This window comes from Salmo salar, chromosome ssa01 (assembly GCF_905237065.1).
Source record: "Salmo salar chromosome ssa01, Ssal_v3.1, whole genome shotgun sequence".
NCBI classification, from domain to species: domain Eukaryota; kingdom Metazoa; phylum Chordata; class Actinopteri; order Salmoniformes; family Salmonidae; genus Salmo; species Salmo salar.
The window spans coordinates 141,683,308-141,707,079 of NC_059442.1; the positions used below are offsets into that span (position 1 = coordinate 141,683,308).

Consider the following 23,772-nt stretch of genomic DNA (forward strand, 5'->3'; position numbering starts at 1 on the left):
ACAGTTTTAAAATTTAGATAAAACTACACTAAATATATTCACATCACCAAATAATTTATTAAAACGCACAGTTTTGCAATGGTCGACAGTAGCCTCAACAGCACGCTGTAGGGTAGCGCCATGGTTTAGCCGGAGGACAACTAGCTTCTTTCCTCTGGGTAAATTGACTTCTATACAAAACCTCTGAGGTTCATGGTTCTCACCCCCCTCTATAGACTTACACAGTAATTATGACAACTTCCGGAGGACGTCCTCCAGCCTATCAGAGCTCTTGCAGCATGAACTGACATGTTGTCCACCCAATCAAAGGATCAGAGAATGAATCTAGTACTGAAAGCATAAACTATAGCTAGCTAACACTGCAGTGTGTCAACTGCGGTCAGTAGTTCAACTTAGAGAAAGACAATAGTTGAACAGTTTTGAACAAATGTATTTCTTTCGAAATGAAGGAGAAGCAAGAGAGATGATCATTTCTTTTAATTTTCACTTACTTAGCTAGCAAATGCAGCTAGCTAGTTTAGTCTACTCAAACAGAGGGATTCTATGTACGCCAAATAAAAATGTGATTCACATAAAAAATATCAAATTATTTTTTCTTCACATTTTCAAACGGGGCTATACATTTGGGTGAGGTTTTTTTCTCGCCTGAGTAGCCTCGTTTCACTGCCAAAAATAAAATTAAACCATAGTGTTCAGCAAAATGACAACGCAATGTCAAATATAGGTAGCCTAGTCAAATAATTAACATCCAATCACATTAACCGTTACTGTCTCGCGGGAATTTCACTAACGGTCTGTATGTAGCCAAACGTAGCTGCTGCTCATTCCGTTTGCTCGAAAATTGATAAATGGTCAAAAAAGGTAAGGCCCACGTCCATAGAGACATATACCAGCTCTACTGGTAGTACTGCTACTACCTGCACCTATCGATGACACAAGTTGTTCTGCTTCCACGAGCATATCCAATGCTAGCATCAGTAATTCTACATTTGTTGTTAGCCCAGCTAGCATGGACACTGGCAGTTGTGAATCTGATGCAGCCAAAGAGCTACTGCCCACTTACCGGGAAAGCACCAAACAACAGACAGGGTCGTTGGACCATCGAAGAAGCGCAAATATGATGAGAACTACATTGATTTCGGGTTCACTTATATTGGGAGTAGTGCCTTTCTTATATGTGCAAAAGTACTATCTCACAACTCGATGAACAGACCGTGTGTGGAAAATGATTTAAGACTGAGACTCTCTCCAATACAACCCAACATTGCAGAGTTATGTGCATCCTTTCAAGCACAACCTTCTCACTAACCCTGGAGAGTTATTCACAATTTTCGATGAACAAATAAGGTTTTATATGTAAGATGGCTAAATAAAGAGCAACAGTTTTTTATTTATTGTTATATTTTGTGCCCTGGTCCTATAAGAGTTCTTTGTCACTTACCACGAGCCCGGTTGTGACAACTCAAACTCATTCTTATGTTTAATAAATGTATCGTATAGTGAGTGTGTGGCAGGCTTACAATGATGGCAAAAAAGCAATATTTGAGAGTGCGCTGACCCTGGTGCTAGAGGGGGTACGCAGCTGGAGGTTGAATGTTTGAAGGGGTACGGGACTATAAAAAGTTTTGGAACCACTGGCCTAAACCTATTGATGTTAAATCGTCCTCCCTTATCTTCAACGGCACTAACCGCCAATTTTTCATGCCTCTGACATACCGATATTATAAACAATGGTTTAATAGCCTACAGTTTTCTTGACATTTTGTTTTCATTGTGATAGACTCATGTTTTACCGGTCAGGCGTAGCTCCACTATTTATTTTACCGGGACGCCGTACCACCTTACTTTCACCCCTGGTTGCGCAACTAAGATCTCCTCGGCAAAACCTTTCTTAAATTATCTTAGATTAATTATGACTATTTTGAGGAAGTGTATACTGGCTACAGTGTCTCAAGATGGACAAACTACTATTGCTGTGTTTTTCTTGTTTTTTAACCAAAGGTCTTTTAAGGGAGTATGCGAGCACATTCGTTCGGTTCTCGGCTAGGCGCCACCCAAACTGAAGCATGCAGAAGGCTTTAGTGTAGGCATGTTGTGATATCACCCCCACTTCCTGGTGTCCTATGCCAGATATCTGGTCTAAATCAGCAGCTGCATTCAGCATGCATGGAGGAGTCAACCGTAGTATTTGGTCCCCTCTCTTTTGGCTGGAACTTGTCGAATCTGTGCAGTCTAGACACCAAAGCTCCCCATGATCCCTGTGGGTTCTCAAGACGGGGGGCTATTTTGGACCTGGGGGGGCATGTGGCTCTAGAGACATGCACCATTGTTTAGATGCATAATAGCCTAAATGGGTCTTTCTGTAAGCTAGGGTACCAGTGAGCATTTCTTGAAGTGGACAACTGTTTGGAGCTGTTACAAAGTCATTAATAATAATTTGCTTTTTTTAATGTGAATACATGAAAATATAAAAGGGGAACATAGATACAGGGCTTGACATCAGCATTTGTGGGCACTTTTAGGAGGAGCCACTTCACAAAATAACATTAATTGTTATCACTTGTATTAACAATCGAAGGCTGCTGGTCTTTGATTCCATGTATTATACTGTATCTCCTGCCATTGTGGCCTTGAGCAAGGCACTGTACCCCCCCTCAAAGTATAATACTGCTACGGTATACTACGGTATAAAACACATGTGGTCCTTCAACCCTCCATCTGTAGAGCTAATGGGTGTGCAGCTAAGGTGGTAGCTAAGCTGTTTATCTATTTGTAAGGTTAAAATATTCAGTATTCAGGGGAGATCTTGACAGAATAGGAGTTACTTGTCAATTAGGCTATTCTAAGAATATATGTGTTTTTTAACTTTGTCAGAATTACATGGCCAGTATTGAATAGAGGAGAATCCTAGCCAATTTTGTACGCTCGAGAGACGGTTTTACAACCGGAGTATGCATCATTGGCAACCGGAGTATGCATCAATGGTTTCATAAACTGCGTGTCCGCCATTTGCGGTTATACATGAGTGTCGGTGGAATGTTATTTTAGGACATTGGACATGACATTAATACATGCTAATAGCTAAATAGTTAACTTGTAAGATAACCAGCCAAACTACAGTGTTTTGAATTGGCTAGTTATTCTGTTGTACATGTATATTATTATTTTACCTGCTGCGCAATCGAGCTCTCTCTTTTTCTCCCCTGGCAACGACCCACTGGCACACGCAGGTGATGCACACACCATGACTTTTCCAGGATTTTCATTGCTGACTAGCAGAGTATGTGAGTGGAGTTGAGCTTCCTTTCCAACCGCTCCACTAAAACCACTCCTCCCTCACAGGAAAAAAACTGCTGCTCCAAATTTGCTCCATTCATTAAAATCACAATTTAACCAACAGCCATCTATTTCTGTGACTACCTGGACCTACCATTTGGTTTTGAAGTATTGAAGCCAAACTATATGATTCGAATTAAAAGTATAATAAGCATGAAACGGTGAATTTAAGAAGCGTTTATCATTTCAAATAGGCTACATGTCATCTTAAACAGCATATAAACATTCTAAATAAGTCACGAGCCTGACAGGGAGTCTAGGAAGCAACAAAAATGAATTATTTAGGCTATATTATTTCTATTATTTCAAGGCTATAGCATTCACGAAGCATTTGCGAGTGCAACACACTAGGCTGCTAGGGAGTCGGGACATTAAACGCTCAGCATTTAAACAAACATTTGGTTTTAAATCATTGTAGTCTATAAATTGAGCATATAGGCTGTGACTTACTTAGAATTAAATACAAATTCAACAAAAAATCCCTTATTAGGCTCAGTCTACAGTGCCTTTTGAATTCATTTTAAGAAACACCAGTTTGGCCTGAGTCTGTGGCTTCAGGCTCATGCAATGGTGCCTGGAGGGCAGGCCAGCGGCGGAGAAGATCGTCTCCGCGCTTGCAGAACTATTCTTGCCAGGCTTTGCAGGGATGCAGAGTTTATTTTTATATTTAGGTAGGCCTAAAGGTTTTTAGGCAAAATAACCCAATCAAACGGAAAGCTCCTTCAAAGTTGGGATATGCCAGGCCTATTAAGCCAAAATCAATTATGGCATATTGTATAGATAGAACAAAAATGAAAACTTTTAAGAGATCAGATTTTTTTATAAATACTTTGCTACAATGACACACTTAATTAGCTACCCACCTCGTTCCTTTCTGTTAGCATGTGCATGTAGTAAAGTACACCATCATGCTTTCAGGATATGTCTTTTCAGATTCCACAATGATTCTTCAGCTGTGGACATTATATCACTGCACTCCCTCTTGGTCCTCATCTTTGTAATTCACCTTTAATTTGCACCTGTGTTTATCAGTTTCTTTCTGAAAATATTTAGCTAACTCCATGACAGTAGCTAAATCAAGGGAATATAGCCGTACACAAGTAGCCTACAAATGCATGCTGGGACGGGCATGCCCTGAGCTCGTGAAGTGAACGCTATTGGAGCGAAATTCGAGCGGGCGGGAAGGCCGACTCTTCAGCCTTTGGGAATCTCACTCAGCGCTCCAGTCAAATGGGGCACGCTCCGCTCCAGCTCTGCTCCCGAGCAATGAATATCAACAAATGTGTACACGTGGCTAGGCTCGCTTTGATTCTTAAACTCATCTCACGACTGCCTGACGACTGCCTGGCCTACAAACCTGACTCAGTTAAACCAGCTCTGTCATTAGGAATGGGACAAAATTCACCCAACTTATTGTAGGAAGATTGTGGAAGTCTACCCAAAAAGTTTGACCCAAGTTAAACAATGTAAAGGCAATGCTACCAAATACTAATTGAGTGTATGTAAACTTCTGACCCACTGGGAATATGATGAAAGAAATAAAAGCTGAAATAAATAGTTTTCTCTACTATTATTCTGACATTTCACATTCTTAAAATAAAGTGGTGATCCTAACTGACCTAAGACATGGAATTTTTACTTGGATTAAATGTCAGGAATTGTGAAATCTGAGTTTAAATGTATTTGGCTAAGGTGTATGTAAACTTCTGACTTCAACTGTAAATATATGGATGAGTGATGGCCGAGCGGCATAGGGAAGGTGCAGTAGATGGTATAATATACAGTATATACATATATGAGTAACGTAGGATATGTAAACATTATTTAAAGTGGCATTGTTTAAAGTGACTAGTTATCCATTTATTAAAGTGGACAGTGATTGGGTCTCAATGTAGGCAGCATCCTCTCTGAGTTAGTGATTGCTGTTTAGCAGTCTGATGGCCTTGAGATAGCTGTCCCAGCTTTGATGCACCTGTACTGACTGTTGTGCCATCTGTGGATCTGTTTTGGGGGCGGTATGCGAATTGGAGTAGGTACAGGGTTTCTGGGAGGATGGTTTTGTGAGCCATGACCAGCTTTTCCAAGCATTTCATGGCTTCATTTAGACAGGTTACCTTGGTGTTCTTGGGCACAGGGATTATGGTGGTCTGCTGGAAACATGTACGTATTACAGACTGGGTCAGGGAGATGTTGAAAATGCCAGTGAAGACACTTGCCAGCTGGTCAGTGCATGCACTTGAGTATGCATCCTGGTTATCCATCTGGCCCTGCGGCCTTGCGAATGTTAACCTGTTGAAAAGTATTACTCACATCGGCTACGGAGAGTGGGATCACAGTCATCTGGAACAGCTGGTGCTCTCACGCGTGGTTCAGTGTTGTTTGCCTCGAAGTGAGCATAGAAGGCATTTAGTTCATCTGGTTGGCTTGCGTCACGGGGCAGCTCTTGGCTGGGTTTCCCTTTTGTAATCAGTGATAGTTTGCAAGACCTGCCACATACGACGAGCGTCGGAGCTGGTATAGTAGGATTCGATCTTAGTCCTGTATTGACGCTTTAACCGTTTGATGTTTTGTTGGCGGTTGTATGTGGATTTCTTATAAGCTTCCTTATTAGTGTCCCGCTCCTTTAAAGTGGCAGCTCCTTAGCTCCGTGTGGATGTTGCCTGTAATCCATGGCTTCTGGTTGAGATATGTATGTACTGTCACTGTGGGGAGGACATTGTCAAGGCACTTAATGAAGCCAGTGACTGATGTGGTGAACTCCTCAATGCCATTAGATGAATCCCGGAACATATTCCAGTCTGTGCTAGAAAAACAGTCCTGTAGCTTAGCATTCGCTTCATCAGATCACTTCCGTATTGAGCGCGCCACTAGTACATCCTGTTTGAGTTTTTGCTTGTAAGCAAGAATCAGGAGGTTAGAGTTATGGTCAGATTAGCCCAATGGAGAAAGAGGGGAGACCCATGTTTGCGTCTCTGTGTTTGGAGAAAAGGTGATCTAGAGTGTTTTTCCTTAAGTTCTTTAGGTGACATGCTGGTAGAAATTAGGTAAAACGGATTTCAGGTTTCCTACATTAAAATCACCGGCCACTAGGTGCGCCGCTTCTGGATGAGATTTCTCTTGTTTTCTCATACAGCTAGTTGAGTGCGGTCTTAGTGCCAGCATCGGTTTGTGTTGGTAAATAGACAGCTACGAAAAGTAGATAAACTCTCTTGGTATATAGTGTGGTCAACAGCTTATCATGAGGTATTATAAACTGGGTGGTTTGAGCCCTGAATGCTGATTTGGCTGACACCACGGGTATGACAAAATATTTATTTTTACTGCTCTAATTACATTGGTAACCAGTTCATAATAGCGATAAGGCACCTCGGGGGTTTGTGGTATATGGCCAATATACCATGGCTAAGGGCTGTATCCAGGCACTCCGTGTTGCGTCATGCTTAAGAGCATCCCTTAGCCATGGTATATTGGCCATATACCACACCTCCTCAGGCCTTATTGCTTAATTATAACTTTGGTAAGCAGAACATCAAGACTTCCTTAATATTAGAGACCACACACCAGTCTTTGTTGACAGACACCCTACCTCCACAGATTTTGGTTTTTGTTTCATTAGTCCACTGTTAATACAATTTAGCAGAACGGATCATACTGTGACACTTTCTATATCTTGAAAAGTTGATATATCGTCAAAAATAATATTGCAACACTTTACTGCAGGAATAGGCAACTGGCGCCCCACAGACTCCCCTTTGAAGGCCCTGAGATCAAATAAACATAAATTACCCAAAGAGTATTTTATTTGTTTGAAACGGTCAGGTTCTCAACTTACTGTTGCAAATTAGAATAGTCCAATACACAAGGTACGATTTCAAAATTTGCTTGTGCATCATCAGTTTTTCTCTTAGGTCAGTCATTGATGGTCACTAAGTTAGCCCATGTCAGCTAAATTTGTTTAGATTGGTAAGTTAGTCTGGCGACCAGCTATCTAAACTTAGTAATCATGCTCGAATTACTGGCTGGGGTGCCCCCCATTTAGATTTCGTTAGTCAGTCTCACTCAGATATCATGTTAAAAACTGCAAACATTTCTCTCCATGCTATGGCAAATTGTCTAGAATTGCAGGAAATTAGTTATAAAATGTCTAAATCTTCTAACCGCACCTGGCCAAATATGTAGAGCTGCAGCAAACTTACATTAAAACTGCAACATTTTCTCTATGCCCCATTTCTAAATGTTTAGAATTGTACGAAATTAACTCTAAAACTAAAAACATTTATCTCCGCTGTCAAGAGGGGGATTGCTAAAATGTTTTTCTCACAATGTGGTGGTTGGGGGATGCACCTGTGAGTAGCTGCGGCCCCTCGTGAGTTCAGATTTTTTGTGGCCTCCACCCCGATCAAAGTTTCCTATCCCCGCTCTACTGTATTGATTTCCCCCCCATCCCTGCCTTCTTCTAATGCTGGCAGATAGTTTTGACGCATAGGCCTATTTTTGACTGTTCTAGAATAGTTAGGCTAACTGGTATAACTTACCAGTAAGTAGATATTGATATTTCTCATGTCATCTGTTAGTTTCCATGTTGGAAAGGCCTACTGCGGGGGTTGGAGGGACTTTTTGGGCCACCTTACACTTGGCACAGTTAATTCTATGTAACAGCCTTTGTCCCCCTGCTTGGGCAACACCTCGATGAGTCAATGTGTTTTCCCTCTGATCAAGTTTGACCACCTGGAAAAAAGTTGTCAGCAAAGCTCCTTTAGTCCCAGGCCAGCTGATGGCTAGCTAAAGCAGGTGTCTGTGTGTAGCCAGAGGAGGAATTTTCCCTTTAGGTCAGCTTGACACCTCTACGAAGGCTGTTCACAGCAGGCTGGGTGTCCCAACACTTATGGATTCTTTTCCTAGTTGTCTTTCCTCCATAACTTTGAGTAAAAATGTTGTACAACAAGATGTTTTGAAACAAATGTTGTTACAAGTAATGCAGTCTCTCTCTTCACACTTGCCCAGTCCATATATACTGAACAAAAGTATTAATGCAACATGCAACAATTTCAACGATTTTATTGAGTTACAGTTCATATAAGTTAATCAATTGATATAAATTCATTAGACCCTAATCTATGGATTTCATATGACTGGGCAGGAGCGCAGCCGTGGGCGGCCTACCCACTTGGGAGTCAGGCCCACCCTCTGGGGTGCCAGGCCCAGCCAATCAGAATACATTTCCCCCGCATAAATAGCTTAATTATAGACAGAAATACTCCTCAGTTTCATCAGCTGTCCGGGTGGCTGGTCTCAGACGATCCCGCAGGTGAAGAAGCCGGATCTGGAGGTCTGGCGTGGTTACACATGGTCTGCGGTTGTGAGGCCCGTTGGTCGTACTGCCAATTCTCTAAAATGACGTTGGAGAGGTGGCTTAAGGTAGTGAAATGAACATTCAATTCACTGGCAATAGCTCTGGTGGACATTCCTTCAGTCATCATGCCAGTTGCATGCTCAATCAAAACTTGAGACATTTGTGGCATTGTGTTCTGTAATGATCATGCTGTTGATATGCCACACCTATCAGGTGGCGTGGATTATCTTGGCAAAGGAGAAATGCTCACTAACAGGGATGTAAACAAATCTGCGAAAAATAAGCTTTTTGTTCGTGTGGAACATTTCTGGGATCTTTTATTTCAGCTCATGAAACATGCAAAACCAACACTTTACATGTTGCGTTTAGTTTTTTGTTCAGTGTAGTTAGAGCTCAAGGCCCCAGGGTTCATACACCCTTAGCCTACATGTAATCTAGCTTGAAGGTAATGAAAGAACACTGATGCTTAGTTTTGCCTCAACTCTCTTCTGGCTTTCTGTGTTGGACTTCTCCATTCATAATGAGATGTTTTGACATCTGGGGCATTAGCCAGTATTACCCCCCTTTCATTTTCTTCATTGGCCCAGTGTGAAGGATGTTGCTCCAGAGGCAGCTTGAGTAATATTGCCTATTGCAGAGAGAAAGATAGTTGAGTTGAACATAGGGCAAGCCACAGCAGTGAAGTTAGGAATGTGACCTATTGTGCATTCCTCTCTCAAATAACTGGTGCAGCCCCCCTCCTCTCTCTTTCTCGCTCTCCCGTTTGCTTGCGTGCTCTTTTTCTGTCTTTTGCTCATGCGCCCTTCTCTGTTCCTTGCTCCGTCTCTCCTGCTCCCGTTTCATAGCAATTATAGGCATAGTTTTGTTGCTCATATAGCATCAAGCGTACCATTGGTCCTGGTCGCAGAAGAAGGTTTGAAGGATGGGTTCATGACCAATGATGTGATGGCTATGATAGAGGCAACGATTAGGTGTGAATGAGATGACTGAAGGCCATGATAGTGAAATAAGAATTGGAGGCGGAAATTGAAAGAGTTAGAGTACATTGTACATACATTCTGCAGTGCATACACTTGCTATGATCATCCTCTGGGGCACTATTGTTACCCAATGCAGGTTGTAGTGCAGATGGGACTTTACCACATGAGGTTGGTGGCACCTTAATTGGGAAAGACGGGCTCGTGGTAATGGCTGGAACAGAATTGGTGGAATGGTATCAAATACACCAAACACATGGTTACCATGGTTCGATGTCATTCCATTTGCAACTTTCCAGACAATATTATGAGCCGTCCTCCCCTCAGCAGCCTCGGCAAGTCTGAATTATCAGTAACTTTCATCCTAGGAGCATGTAGACCTAAGTGTTTGTCATTATTAGAAACACTGGTTGATGAGTGTTCAGATTCCCACAATTTAGCCCAGGTCAATGGCTTGTACTTTTAAGTTTTTATTTCAGGTAATAGTACTGTTCTCACCTTATTCCAACTCCCGGTAGGCTATACAAATTCAGGTATGCATGTATGTTGACATTATAACTGTGTTAATACGGTCTCATCTCTCCAGACTTCATATTATTTGGCATAATTTTCTTCTTCTGTTCCTCCTCTGTATGACTCCTATCTGGCGTAGTCGGGCCGGGTGAGTGGGGAGAGCAGGGGGGCGGGCTTCTCACCAGCAGCCTGGCTCTGGGGTCGAGGAGTTTGTTTAAGCCTCTCGTGAAATGTGCTCTGAGGAGCGTGTTTCATCATCGCAGTGCTAACCGGCGGGGCAGCAGCGGGCCCTCTGGAGGGCTGTTAAAACAACAACAGAACCCTGAGCAAAAAAACCACTCATCAGCCCATCTGAGTCAGCCTGAGCAGAGAGAGAGGGAGAGGGGATTTAAAGTGACAGGATCCCGCTCCGAATCCCCGTCTACCGATACCAGGGTTTCCCAAACTCTGTCCTCTAGCATTATACAGCTAACTCAAATATCCAACTAATCATCTAGCTTTGATCATTTGAATCAGCTGTGTAGTGTTAGGGCAAAAAACAAAACGTGCACCTTTTGGGGAACGCTGCCCTAAACTCTCGTCTCCTCCTCACCCCCCATCCCATCGTCCTCTTGGTGCTCCTCCCCCTGGTGCTCCTCCCCCTGGTGCTCCAAATTTTCGGAGCAGACACACTCCAAGTCAGGGCAGGAATGCACTCTGGGAGCTCTCTCCCTGCCACCCTACCTCCCCACTGCTCTGACTGGCAAAGCCCCCTCTGCCCCGGCCAGGCCAGGCCTAGGCTAGCAGCGCAGCTGTTGTTTCCTCTGTGGACAACCTGTTACCTATGATGTCAATTCCATCTTGTGAAACAAATTCTGTCCAGTCACCGTCCCCTAACGGGTATGCTGTGGCCGCAAAAGTCAATTTTGCGTATTGCTTCCAGAAATCTTACGGTTAAGCTAATTTGTGAACTTTTTGAGAATGATATTTGTAATATAACATTATTTTTGTACCGTAGCTGATTGCTCTTGGTCTAGAGCAGTGTTTCTCTACTCCGCTACTCGAGTGCCCCAACAAGCACACCTGATTCAACTTGTTAACTAATCATCAAGCCGTCAGTGAGTTGAATCAGGTATGTTTGTTCGGGGCTACAGCAAAAATGTGTGCCGTTGTGGGTACTCGAGGATCGGAGTTGGGAAACACTGATCTAGAGATCCAATTAATCCGTTAAATGAGTAGTGTCTAGTAATTCAGCCCTGTCTTTATATTCTATTTTATAGGCAACCTAAGTAGATTTGGAATACATTCGTTTATAATACTGTATTACAGAGCAATAAACATCATACATATGATAATGCAAACAATCTCAAAACAAAGGATCCCAGTCCAGGCTAGTCTACATGAGCTGTCCTGTCCTTTGCATTCAAGGAACCTTCTATATATCCCCACTGCAGCAGCGAGCTATATGAGGGGCCGCTACGCTGGCTGCATCTGGATCCACTTAAACACAAAGAAAACCAACCAGTAACTCCTCGACTGCAGCTCCCAGCCTCCTAGCATAGATTAATATCCACTCGCTCTCTATTCTTCCACCCCCACTTCTCTGGACAGGCAGGCCCTCTCCCTCTCAGACCTAGAAACATCTGCAGGACGTCTCATTAAGGTCGATAGTCTGTAAAAAGAGCTGAGGCATTTACTGCATGTTCCCTGTTTACTGCGTCTTGGCTAAGTGTATACAAGTGGCCTCGTTTAGAGTGAAGTAACTGAGTCTGCCGCCACTACCATGTATTCTCTTATGTAGATGGACCTCATAACAGTTAACAGGGTTTTTATGCTTGCCAATGGGGGATAAACCAAGGTATGGTCAGCTCTGTCACAGAGGGAAAGATTCCACCAGCTACTCCTCTCTCTCTCGCTCTCTCTCTCGCTCTCTCCACCCGCAGCGCACACATGCACACCCACTCACCTCCTTCCTTTGTTGGGCTTTTCTGTTCTGCACCTTCATAATACAATGGAATATCAAATGCTGCTCCATTGCCAATTGTCTGAGTCAAATTATGAGTTTTGTTAAATTTAGAAAATGACTGATTTACTTGACATGCTATGCATAAGCCTACACACACATCTCTCTCATGTTGCTGTTTTCCTTGGTGGGCCTCATTTGTCCGATAGCCCTCTCTCCTGCTCCGTGTTGTTTTTCACCCTATTTCTTTCTGCTGCAGATGATTCATCGTTCAAAAAAACAAGTGACGCTTTTGGGATCCATAAGACTTGGCCGGGTCACACTAGCCTCCACTCCCTGCAGTGGGAAAGGAACATTATGGACAGAACATTTCAGTTATGGCATTGTCTCTGACTATCAGAGAGGCCTTTTTGGGTGTGTGCATCAGACTTTGAATTTGTACATGGAATGTGTGGTGTGTTTGTGAATATGCCTGTCTGTACGTGTAGCCTAAAGCCTATTCCTGTGTTTGTGTATACACAAGTGTACTGCATCGCCCTCTGCTCCTCCTGCTAGTACTGTGTGTGTACACATTTCAACTGCATTCCCCATCTCAGCCTCTAGCATTCCAGCGTGCAATGAGGAGATTAGCACAGGTGCTGCTTCCTCACCATGACACCCTCTGAGCGTTTCCCCGACGACAGAAGAAAAGGGCCATCAGTGCTACAAAAAATACAGTTGAAGTGGGAAGTTTACATACACTTAGGTTGGAGTCATTAAAACTTGTTTTTCCACCACTCCACAAATTTCTTGTTAACAAATTATAGTTTTGGCAAGTCTGTTAGGACATCTACTTTTGTGCATGATACAAGTCATTTTTCAAACAATTGTTTACAGACAGTTATTTCACTTAATCACAATTCCAGTGGGTCAGAAGTTTACATACACACTAAATTCCAGAAAATGAAGTCATGGCTTTAGAAGCTTCTGATAGGCTAATTGACATAATTTGAGTCAATTGGAGGTGTACCTGTGGATGTATTTCAAACTCAGTGCCTCTTTGCTTGACATCATGGGAAAATCAAAAGAAAGCAGCCAAGATCTCAGAAAAAAAATTGTCTGGTTCATCTTTGGGAGCAATTTCCAAAAGCCTGAAGGTACCACGTTCATCTGTAGAAACAATAGTATGCAAGTTTAAACACCATGGGGCCACACAGCCGTCATACCGCTCAGGAAGGAGACGCGTTCTGTCTCCTAGAGATGAACATACTTTTATGTGAAAAGTGCAAATCAATCCCAGAACAACAGCAAAGGACCTTGTGAAGATGCTGGAGGAAACAGGTACAAAAGTATCTACATCCACAGTAAAACGAGTCCTATATCGACATAACCTGAAAGGCCGTTCAGCAAGGAAGAAGCCACTGCTCCAAAACCTCCATAAAAAAGCCAGACTATGGTTTGCAACTGCACATGGGGACAAAGATCACACTTTTTGGAGAAATGTCCTCTGGTCTGATGAAGCAAAAATAGAACTGTTTGGCCATAATGACCATCGTTATGTTTGGAGGAAAAAGGGGGAGGCTTGCAAGCCGAAGAACACCATCCCAACCGTGAAGCACGGGGATGGCAGCATCATGTTGTGGGGGTGCTTTGCTGCAGGAGGGACTGGTGCACTTCACAATATAGATGGCTTCATGAGGAAGGAAAATGATGTGGATATATTGAAGCAACATCTCAAGACATCAGTCAGGAAGTTAAAGCTTGGTCGCAAATGGGTCTTCCAAATGGACAATGACACAGAGCGTACTTCCAAAGTTGTGGCAAAATGGCTTAAGGACGACAAAGGCAAGGTATTGGAGTGGCCATCACAAAGCCCTGACCTCAATCCCATAGAAAAATTGTGGGCAGAACTGAAAAAGTGTGTGCGAGCAAGGAGGCCTACAAACCTGACTCAGTTAAACCAGCTCTGTCAGGTGGAATGGGCCAAAATGCACCCAACTTATTGTGGGAAGATTGTGGAAATCTACCCAAAACGTTTGACCCAAGTTAAACATTTTAAAGGCAATGCTACCAAATACTAATTGAGTGTATGTGAACTTCTGACCCACTGGTGATGTGATGAAAGAAATAAAAGCTGAAATAAATCATTCTCTCTCCTATTATTCTGACATTTCACATTCTTAAAATAAAGTGGTGATCCTAACTGACCTAAGACAGGGAATTTTTATATGGATTAAATGTCAGGAATTGTGAAAAACTGAGTTTAAATGTATTTGGCTAAGGTGTATGTAAACTTCCGACTTCATCTCTATACAGAAGTATGTGGACACCCCTTCAAATTAGTGGATTCAGCTATTTCAGCCACACCCGTTGCTGACAGGTGTATAAATCAAGCACACAGTCATGCAATCTCCATAGATAAACATTGGCAGTAGAATGGACTTACTGAAGAGCTCAGTGACTTTCAACGTGGCACTGTCATAGGCTGTCGCCTTCCAATAAGTCAGTTTGTCAAATTTCTGCTCTGCTTGAGCTGTCCCGGTCAATTGTATGGGCTGTTATTGTGAAGTGGAAACGTCCAGGAGCAACAACGGCTCAGCCTCTGGAAGCAACGTCAGCACAATAAATGTTCGCCAGGAGCTTCATGAAATGGGTTTCCAAGGTCGAGCAGCCGCACGCACACAAGCCTAAGTTCACCATGCGCAATGCCAAGCGTTGCCTGGAGTAGTGTAAAGCTCGCCACCATTAGACTCTGGAGCAGTGGAAACGCGTTCTCTGGAGTGATGAATCACACTTCACCATCTGGCAGTCCGACAGACTAATCTGGGTTTGGTGGATGCTAAGAGAACACTATCTGCCTGAGTGCATTGTGCCAACTTTAAAGTTTGGTGTAGGAGGAATAATGATCTGGGGCTGTTTTTCATGGTTTGGCCTAGGACCCTTAGTTCTAGTGAAGGGAAATCTTAACATTTTTTACATTTTACATTTTAGTCATTTAGCAGACGCTCTTATCCAGAGCGACTTACAGTAGTGAATGCATACATTTCATACCCCCCCCCCCTTTCCCCCTGTGTAACGCTACAGCATACAATGACATTCTAGACGATTCTGTGCTTCCAACTTTGTGGCACCAGTTTGGGGAATGCCCTTTCCTGTTTCAGCATGACATTGCCCCCGTGCACAAAGCGAGGTCCATACAAAAATGGTTTGTCGACATCTGTGAGGAAGAACGACTGGCCTTCACAGAGCCCTGACCTCAAGCCCATTAAACACCTTTTGGGAAATTTGGACCGCCGACTGTGAGCCAGGCCTCACTAATGCTCTTTGGCTGAATGGAAGCCAGTCCCTGCAGCAATGTTGCAACATCTAGTGGAAAGGGGGGACCAACTCCATATTAATGACCATTTATTTTATTTGTTTTTTTTGGGGGGGGGGTAGATCAGCTTTAATATTGCAGATAGATTGTAGCTTCCATCAATGTAATTGTCTGCATCATTTCCAATCCCCCGTATATTTTTTTTGTAAATGTATATACAGTACCAGTCAAAAGTTTGGATACACCTACTCATTCAAGGGTTTTTCTTTCTTTATTTTTTTACTATTTTCTACATTTGTAATATAATAGTGAGTACATCAAAACGATGAAAAAACATATGGAATCATGTAGTAACCAAAAAAGTGTTAAACAAATATATTTGAGATTCTTCAAAGTAGCCACCCTTTGCCTTGATGTCAGCTTTGTACACTCTTGGCATTATCTCAACCAGCTTCATGAGGTAGTCACCTGGAATGCATTTCAATTAACAGGTGTGCCTTGTTAAAGTAAATTTATGGATTTTGTTCTCTCCTCTGAATGTGTTTGAGCCAATCAGTGGTGTTGTGACAAGGTAGGGGTGGTAAACAGAAGATAGCCCTATTTGGTAAAATACCAAATTATGGCTAGAACAGCTCAAATAAGCAAAGAGAAACAACAGTCCATCAATTACTATAAAGACATGAAGGTCAAGACATGAAGGTCAGTCAATGCGGAACATTTCTTCAAGTGCAGTCGCAAAAACCATCAAGCACTTTGATGAAACTTGCTCTCATGAGGACCGCCACAGGAAAGGAAGACCCAGAGTTACCTCTGCTGCAGAGGATAAGTTCATTAGAGTTATCAGCCTCAGAAATTGCAGCCCAAATAAATGCTTCAGAGTTCAACAGACTCATCTCAGCATCAACTGTTTAGATGGGACTGTGTGAATCAGGCCTTCATGTTCGAATTGCTGCAAAGAAACCACTACTAAAGGACACCAATAAGAAGAAGAGATTTGCTTGGGCTAAGAAACACAATCAATGGACATTAGACCGGTGGAAGTCTGTCCTTTGGTCTGATGAGTCCAAATTTGATATTTTTGATTCCAACTGCCTTTGTGAGATGCAGAGTAGGTGAACGGATGATCTCTGCATGTGTGGTTTGCACCGTGAAGCATGGAAGAACAGGTGTGATGGTGTGGGGGTGCTTTGCTGGTGACACTGTCAGTGATTTATTTAGAATTCAAGGCACACTTAACCAGCATGGCTACCACAGCATTCTGCAGCGACACACCATCCCATCTGGTTTGCACTTTGTGGTGACTACCATTTGTTTGTCAACAGGACAATGACCCAAAACACACCTCCAGGCTGTTTGACCAAGAGGGAGAGTGATGGAGTGCTGCATCAGATGACCTGGCCTCCACAATCCCCCGACCTCACCCAAATTAAGATGGTTTGGGATGAGTCGGAATGCAGAGTGAAGGAAAAGCAGCTAACAAGTGCTCAGCATATGCAGGAACTCCTTCAAGAATGTTGGAAAGCATTCCAGGTGAAGCTGGTTGAGAGAATGCCAAGAGTGTGCAGAGTTTTCAAGGCAAAGGATGGCTACTTTGAAGAATCTAAAATATAATTTTATTTGTTTACTACATTATTCCATATGCGTTATTTCATATTTTTGTTGTCTTTACTATTATATTACAATGTAGAAAATAATAAAAATAAAGAAAAACCCTTGAATGAGTAGGTGTGTCCAAACTTTTACCTGGTACTGTGTGTGTGTGTGTGTGTGTATATATATATGTGTGTGTATATATACACACACACACACACATATACATACGGTGCATTCGAAAGTATTCAGGTGCATATATACGGTGCATTCGAAAGTATTCAGACCCCTTCACTTTTTCCACATTTTGTTACGTTACCATAAGGACAAAGCAAAAACAATTTTTTGGGACTTTTTGCTAATTTATTAAAAATGAAAAACTGAAATAACTTCTTTACCTAGGTATTCAGACCCTTTGCTATGAGACTTGAAATTTAGCTCAGGTGCATTCCTGTTTCCATTGATTATCCTTGAGATGTTTCTACAACTTGATTGGAGTCCACCTGTGGTAAATTGTATTGATTGGACATGATTTGGAAAGGCACACACCTGTGTATATAAAGTCCCACAGTGCATATCAGAGCATATTTGTGTCTAATGTCTAAAAACCTGTTTTTGCTTTGTCATCATGAGGTATTGTGTGTAGATTGAGGGGGGGGGACAGACAATTTAATTCATTTTAGAATAAGGCTGTAAAGTAACAAAATGTGGAAAAAGCCAAGGGGTCTGAATACTTTCTGAATGCACTTTATATGCCTGTGTGCAGAGACACACACACACCATTGATTTATCACCCGGTCGTCTTAAACGCTACCCTACCCAAAACCTTACCCTCCGGGCCCCACCATGAGTGGCCCATCTCCCACCCCAGCTGTGCCATGCCGATGGAGGATATGTGGAACCCAAAACCCTTGTCCTCATCTCCAGGCCTGCGAGGCCGAGACACCCAGGCTGCATTCTCTAGTGGCCCTGAGTAAACACAAACACACCCGCGCGCCTGGTTCCTCACGGTCTGTCTAAGCGAGAGGGAGGCTGGACGAGTAACACTGGTGGCGCTAGGCTGGTTAGGCGCAGCGATGGAATGAGGAGCCTTTCTACTATGGTGTAGAAAAACTTCTAATGCTTATATTAACTTACAACAGGGCACCTGTCTCTTTCTATTTCATTCATTTGAATTCTGGGTCCAATACTTTACGTTGCCTCACGAAGATGGGCAGGACGAGTGCCAAGTTTTGCATGGCTGACATTTCTTACATTGTTTTACAATGTCTGTGTTTAATGATCAGCGTAGGTTACTTACCTTGTGTCTCAGAGAGACGCTGAGACGACTTTGTGAGAGAACTGACTGACGTCCTCGCTCTTATCCTTATTACTGCTTTCTGCCAAATGGGGCTAAGACAGACCCCTGTGGACATACCAGTGTATATGTTTTGTTGGAAGCCTATGGTTACTTCTCTTCAATTCATCCAGTCCACAGCAACATGATGAATCCCAGAGCAGTTGACTTTTGGTAATGTCTACCTAATACCACTCTACTACCCATCTGATGGTCTTTTACTCCTTTTCATTTCCCTTTCAACTGGATATCATCCATATTAGTCAATGGTCACAGCAGCTATCATTACCAATTGTGCTTCTAATGATCTTCAAATGCATTCCTTTGTGACCTACACTAGAGGGGCATGCGTTTATATTAGTACATTTTCAGCATGAATATCCATATTCAGGTTACTACCTGAATATTGTCGGAATATTTTCCTTGTCCCACGTAATCACCGCTCTGTAAGGTTTGCTGTCAACACTAAAATGGTGTTTCACATTGTTGCTTTGTTTAGTTTAGTCCCCAACTCTCCTGTGCTGGAGGGGTTTGAAAAAGGGAACAAAGAACAGGGCAAAATAGGAAAAGGACCGAAAACCATCCTGTGTACGTCAGCTAACTGTTAACATACTGAGAGAGACGGATTATATAAAACGCAATGGAGTGATTCTCCTATGAGCTCATCGCCAAACAATGTGCTTCATGTTTCTCCATCTGCAACCTTTTTCCCCCTCGCTTTTTTACAGCCTCGCCTCCATCTCTCCTCTTCCCTCTCTGCTCAGTGACTGCGGTGAGTTAATGGGGTTTCGGGGCGATGGAGGATGCGGGTGCGTTTTTCTTTGATTATTGTGCAGGCACTGTGTGGGTGAGAGAAACGCACATGTTTGCCATGCCAGGCTGAGATGATGTTGGCATGTGACAGGATGCTCTGGGCACTTAGGTCATCACTTAGTGCAACGCCATGTGTCAGGATGCCTACATGTCATCCCCCTCCACGCCCGACATTAGTCACACAGTTAAGATACAGTAACTTGAATGAAAAAGATGCCCAGTTCAAACCCATGACCCTTTTGGATCCACATTCAACACTGCTGCACTCACACCTCATAGACTGGCATAACAACAGCAACAGGCTCCTGGCCTTGATTCAGTCCTTTTTTATCAGTGTGCTTCTGGGCTGTGGAGTGACACATCTAAGGTTCCAGCCAGTCTGGAGTCACCCGCTGAAGTGTGCCTCTGATCTCTGCAGAGGTAACACACACACACACACACATACATACACGGAATCTGCATGAAGGGAAGTGCATAACCTGCTGGTCTCGACTGAAGTCACAAGTCTATCCGCCTATGACTATATTGAGTATTGCCTTCCGTCTATAGTGGTAACACTTCATTTACCCACAATTTCCTCAGCACCTTTTATTGTGTCAATGTTCTGGTTTTGGAGCAACTGCATGGTTGTGCCTGTTAATTGCCTATTCATTCAAGTGACTCTTGTTGATAACATTACCAAGGCATAAGATGCTAAAGTGTGATGCAACACATGAGTTCAGTATGGCCACTAAAAAGACAGCTGAGGGAAGACTGAGCTGGAGAAAGGCATGTCGCAAGAGTGCCTGACTTCTGCCAGAGATTCTTTGTTCCTCACAGAAACAGCCAAACATTCTCTCCCTAGAAGCACATGGCCCTGCATGCTTCTTTTAGATGAATGTCTTTATTTTATCAGTTGAGACATATTAGATTTCACAGTTATCACAGTTCACCTCCAGTTGACACAGCCCGGAGCAATTCAACCTTATTTGAGTAGTTTAAAATTTAAGGGAGGGCTTTTCTCTGTTATCTGACTGTGTAATAGCTCTCTACTCCAAGCTCCAACTATTGTGCCTTTAAAAAGCCAGCCATTTTCCAGACCCCACTCTCTAACCTGTAAACATTTTAGAATCGAGCAAGAGAAAGGGGGAGGAAGAGGGGGAGAAGTGAGGGTGGGGTTTGAAGTCCTGGAGGAGGGGCTTTAGAAAAAGTGTCTTGTGACTCTCTCAAACAGAAGGACAAAGAGAAACTTTTCAGAATGGACTTTTCAGTTTTAACTTCAAGTTTGGTTGTCAACAGAGGTTTCATCTGTCTTTTTGAATGTGTTTTTGGCACACTGGTGTGTTTCTGTTTGTGTTCTTCTTGGTGTGTGTGTATAGTGGTTCTCTCTCTCTTTCTTGAGTGTGTGTTGGGGGAGGTGGGAGGGCCCAACCAGCTGATGTCATTCAGTGCAGCAGGCAGATCCTGAAAGAGGCCCTTTGTTGGCAGCCTGTAGCACGAGTGAGTCCCTGTGCTTCTCCTGCTAACGGACACACACATACACACACACAGGGGACAGGAGAGGGAATGGCACCATCCGGACTGCCCTACTGCCCACTCAACTGACACATCCGCATGTCCAGCACGCTTTCGGACGCTTTTGGGTCGTTTCTGCCTCCTCCGGAGAGGAGCTAACCAGAACCAGAGAGAAAAAAAGATGGAGCCGCTTGGACTAGAAAGTTTGTAGACTTTGCTGGCAGCACTGAGTTCACTTTTCTGTTTGGTGAAAGAGAGGAGAGAAAAGGGTAATAACAGCCAAAGATTCTGAGGAGAAAAGCAGAATCCCTTGTTCCTTAACCTTTTTTGTCTTGTTCATGTTCTTTGTCTTTTCATGACCGACCACGAAACATTTCTAACTTTTTTCTGTTGATCTGCCGTCGAAAGGAAACCAAAGGGACACTGGGCCGACAAACTAACAGGATTTTTCAAGTGGAAGCGAAAGAAAGCAAATGAAAATGTTGGAGATTTGCCTGAAATTGGTGGGGTGTAAATCTAAGAAAGGCCTCTCGTCCTCCTCCAGCTGCTACTTGGAAGGTAAGAATTTGAGGAACTGCTAAAGGGGGGTTGGCAGTTTTGTTTTGGGATTGATTCTCAGAGAAAGACAAAGATGGTCAGAGAAAGAAAGGAGAGGACAGTGTAGAGGAGCTGGTTGTGCTGGGCAGGGAGGTGAGAAGGTCGAGAGAGGGAGAAGATGAGCTCTCTGAGCCTCTGTCGTTCCTGGGCTCTGGAAAGCGGAGGAGGGGGAGAGAGGTAGAGCGGAGGGAGAGGGAAGCCAGACACACTGGCTCGGTGCAGAGGAAAGAAGGGGGGGAGGGGGTGGAGAGAATACAAGGAAATCTGATTCCCGGCTGGGCCCGTTGTACTTTTGTTTATGAGGAGAGAGGATCTAATCTAAATCTACACTTTCCTTTTTGCGCTTTGCTAAGATTTACATCTTGTTTATTGCTTTTCTACATTATGAAGTGCAAAGACAAGTTGAACTGAGTTGTAGAGTTTTTTTTAAGACTAAATGCCTTATAAAGTGTGCCATTGTACTTCTTTTCCAAGCCTACACTCTGCCCTACTTGAAACAAAGATGAGCTAAATGGATTAGCCTGAATCAAAGATTAATGAAATTCTGGGAAATCCGGAGTACATTGAGTTTCAACCGTGAAATTGTTTTGTAATGGAAGACTGTGAAATGGCCCATGTCACATGCTCCCAGGCAGTTGTGTAAAGTACTTAAGTAAAAATACTTGAAAGTACTACTTAAGTAGTTTTTTGGGGTATCTGTAGTTTACTATTTATCTTTTGGGCAACTTTTACTTCTACATTCCTAAAGAAAATAATGTACTTTTTACTCCAAACATTTTCCCTGACACCCAAAAGTAGTCATTACATTTTGACAGGAAAATGGTCCAATTCACACACTTATCAAGAGAACATCCCTGGTCATCTCTACTGCCTCTGATCTGTCACTCACTAAACACAAATGCTTCATTTATAAATGATGTCTGAGTGTTGGAGAGTGCCCCTGGCTATCTGTAAATGAAAGGAAAAAAAACTGCCATCTGGTTTGCTTAATATAAGGAAGTTGAAATTATTTATACTTTTACTTTTGATACTTAAGTACATTTTAGCGATTCCATTTACTTTTGATATTTAAGTATATTTAAAACCAAAATACTTTTATACTTACTGCAGTAGTATTTTACTTGGTGACTTTCACTTTTACTTGCGTCATTTTCTATTAAGGTATCTTTACTTTTACTCAAGTATGACAATTGAGTACTTTTCCCACCATTTCTCCCAGGATTGTGTAAAATGGTCCCGGAACACATTCCAGCAAAGTGAATGTTGATTAATCTTTCAAACACACCCTTTCATATAACTTTACATACACAAAAATTAAGATGGACCAAAAAGCAATTTGAAAGAACAGTCTCTGATTTGGAATTAAGTGTTCTGTATTTCTCTTAAAAAATGAAGCAATTCTCTCTGGAAGAATATCCACTGAATGAATTTGCAAGAGGAAAGATAAACCCCAATTTAATCTTCTTTCAGTTGACATTACTGACAGCAACAGTATGTGTTGCAAATTCTTCAATAAATCCTAACAATTTACACCTGTCCCCCTCTGTGTGGCAGGTTCACTCACCCTCATGTTTAATGCCTCAATGTTTGACCTAACCACAGTAGAGCTGGGGGGAGAACTAGTCTACAGCGGCACCAGCCACAAATCCAGATAGGATCTCCAAACAGTGGTTAGACCTCCAGATCTCAGGCTTGATCCAGCATTAAGCTCTTTGTCAACCGTCACAGTTGTTGACAGCCAGGTGATGCAACAGAATCGCCCCGGCGTGAGTTATTTTCCGTCCTTCGCCTCACGTGGCTTGGCTCTACATCATGGAACTGGAATGTTTGGACCTACTGCGTTTTGATCTGATGTCAAGGAGGTACTGGTAGTGATAAACTCCACCTGGCCAATCTCTGTATCCTGTGTTCTGTCAGTGTGTTTGGGGTTAGTTTCAGCTCATCAGTTCATCTCTAATACTCATACCATCTCTGTCATAGAGTGCCTCGATTTCCACACATATTTCATCACTGCTGGATGGATTCTCTCCCCCAGTAATATAGCCAGGATATGATGTAATCCCCGCCTCTCCACGAGCTACTGCTGGATTTCTAGCTTTCCTTCTTTCTCTTTAGCCTCATGTTCAGTCTCATTCCATTTCTCTCTCTGATTATGCTATCATGCAGTGTATCAGTCTGCTGTCACTCTTCACTCACTAAGAGCAGAGGTGTTTGTGGTCAGTAAAATGGACATAGAGTATGTGTGGGGGGTTGGCTGTTCTAGTGCCCATACACCAGTCTGTCCCCTCCACCCTCCTCCTCTCATGTCTTACTCAGTACACTCATTTGTTTATCTTCCTCCAACTCTGTTATTTCGTCACCACGCAACCTTCGTTTGCCAATGTTTATTCTCCAAAATCGAAGAGCTTATTTTTTCCGACTTGAATCATAGCCTTGGAGTTCGATTGATTTCAGCCGCTCACTTTCACAAATCAAGCCGTCTTTCCTCATGTGCACCCTTGCGCTTGTAGCCTATAGTTAGAAAGA

The 23,772-nt window shown here is 42.9% G+C and overlaps 1 protein-coding gene across 3 annotated transcripts in view; it reads left to right on the forward strand.

Annotated features, from left to right (window-relative positions):
• Nucleotides 1-23,772, forward strand: part of LOC106566947 (tyrosine-protein kinase ABL1) — a 64,876-nt gene that overhangs the window by 25,113 nt on the left and 15,991 nt on the right. The window contains exons 1-2 of one of the 3 annotated variants that reach the window (XM_014135647.2): nt 20,360-20,918; nt 21,058-21,207. The exons of 1 other annotated variant lie outside the window; for it this stretch is intronic. In XM_014135647.2, coding sequence (XP_013991122.2) covers nt 21,123-21,207 — 85 coding nt within the window. In that variant the 5' untranslated portion in view covers nt 20,360-20,918; nt 21,058-21,122. Of the gene's footprint in view, nt 1-20,359; nt 21,208-23,772 lie in introns of those variants that run through there. One more of the 3 variants, XM_014135641.2, reaches the window with a different exon arrangement.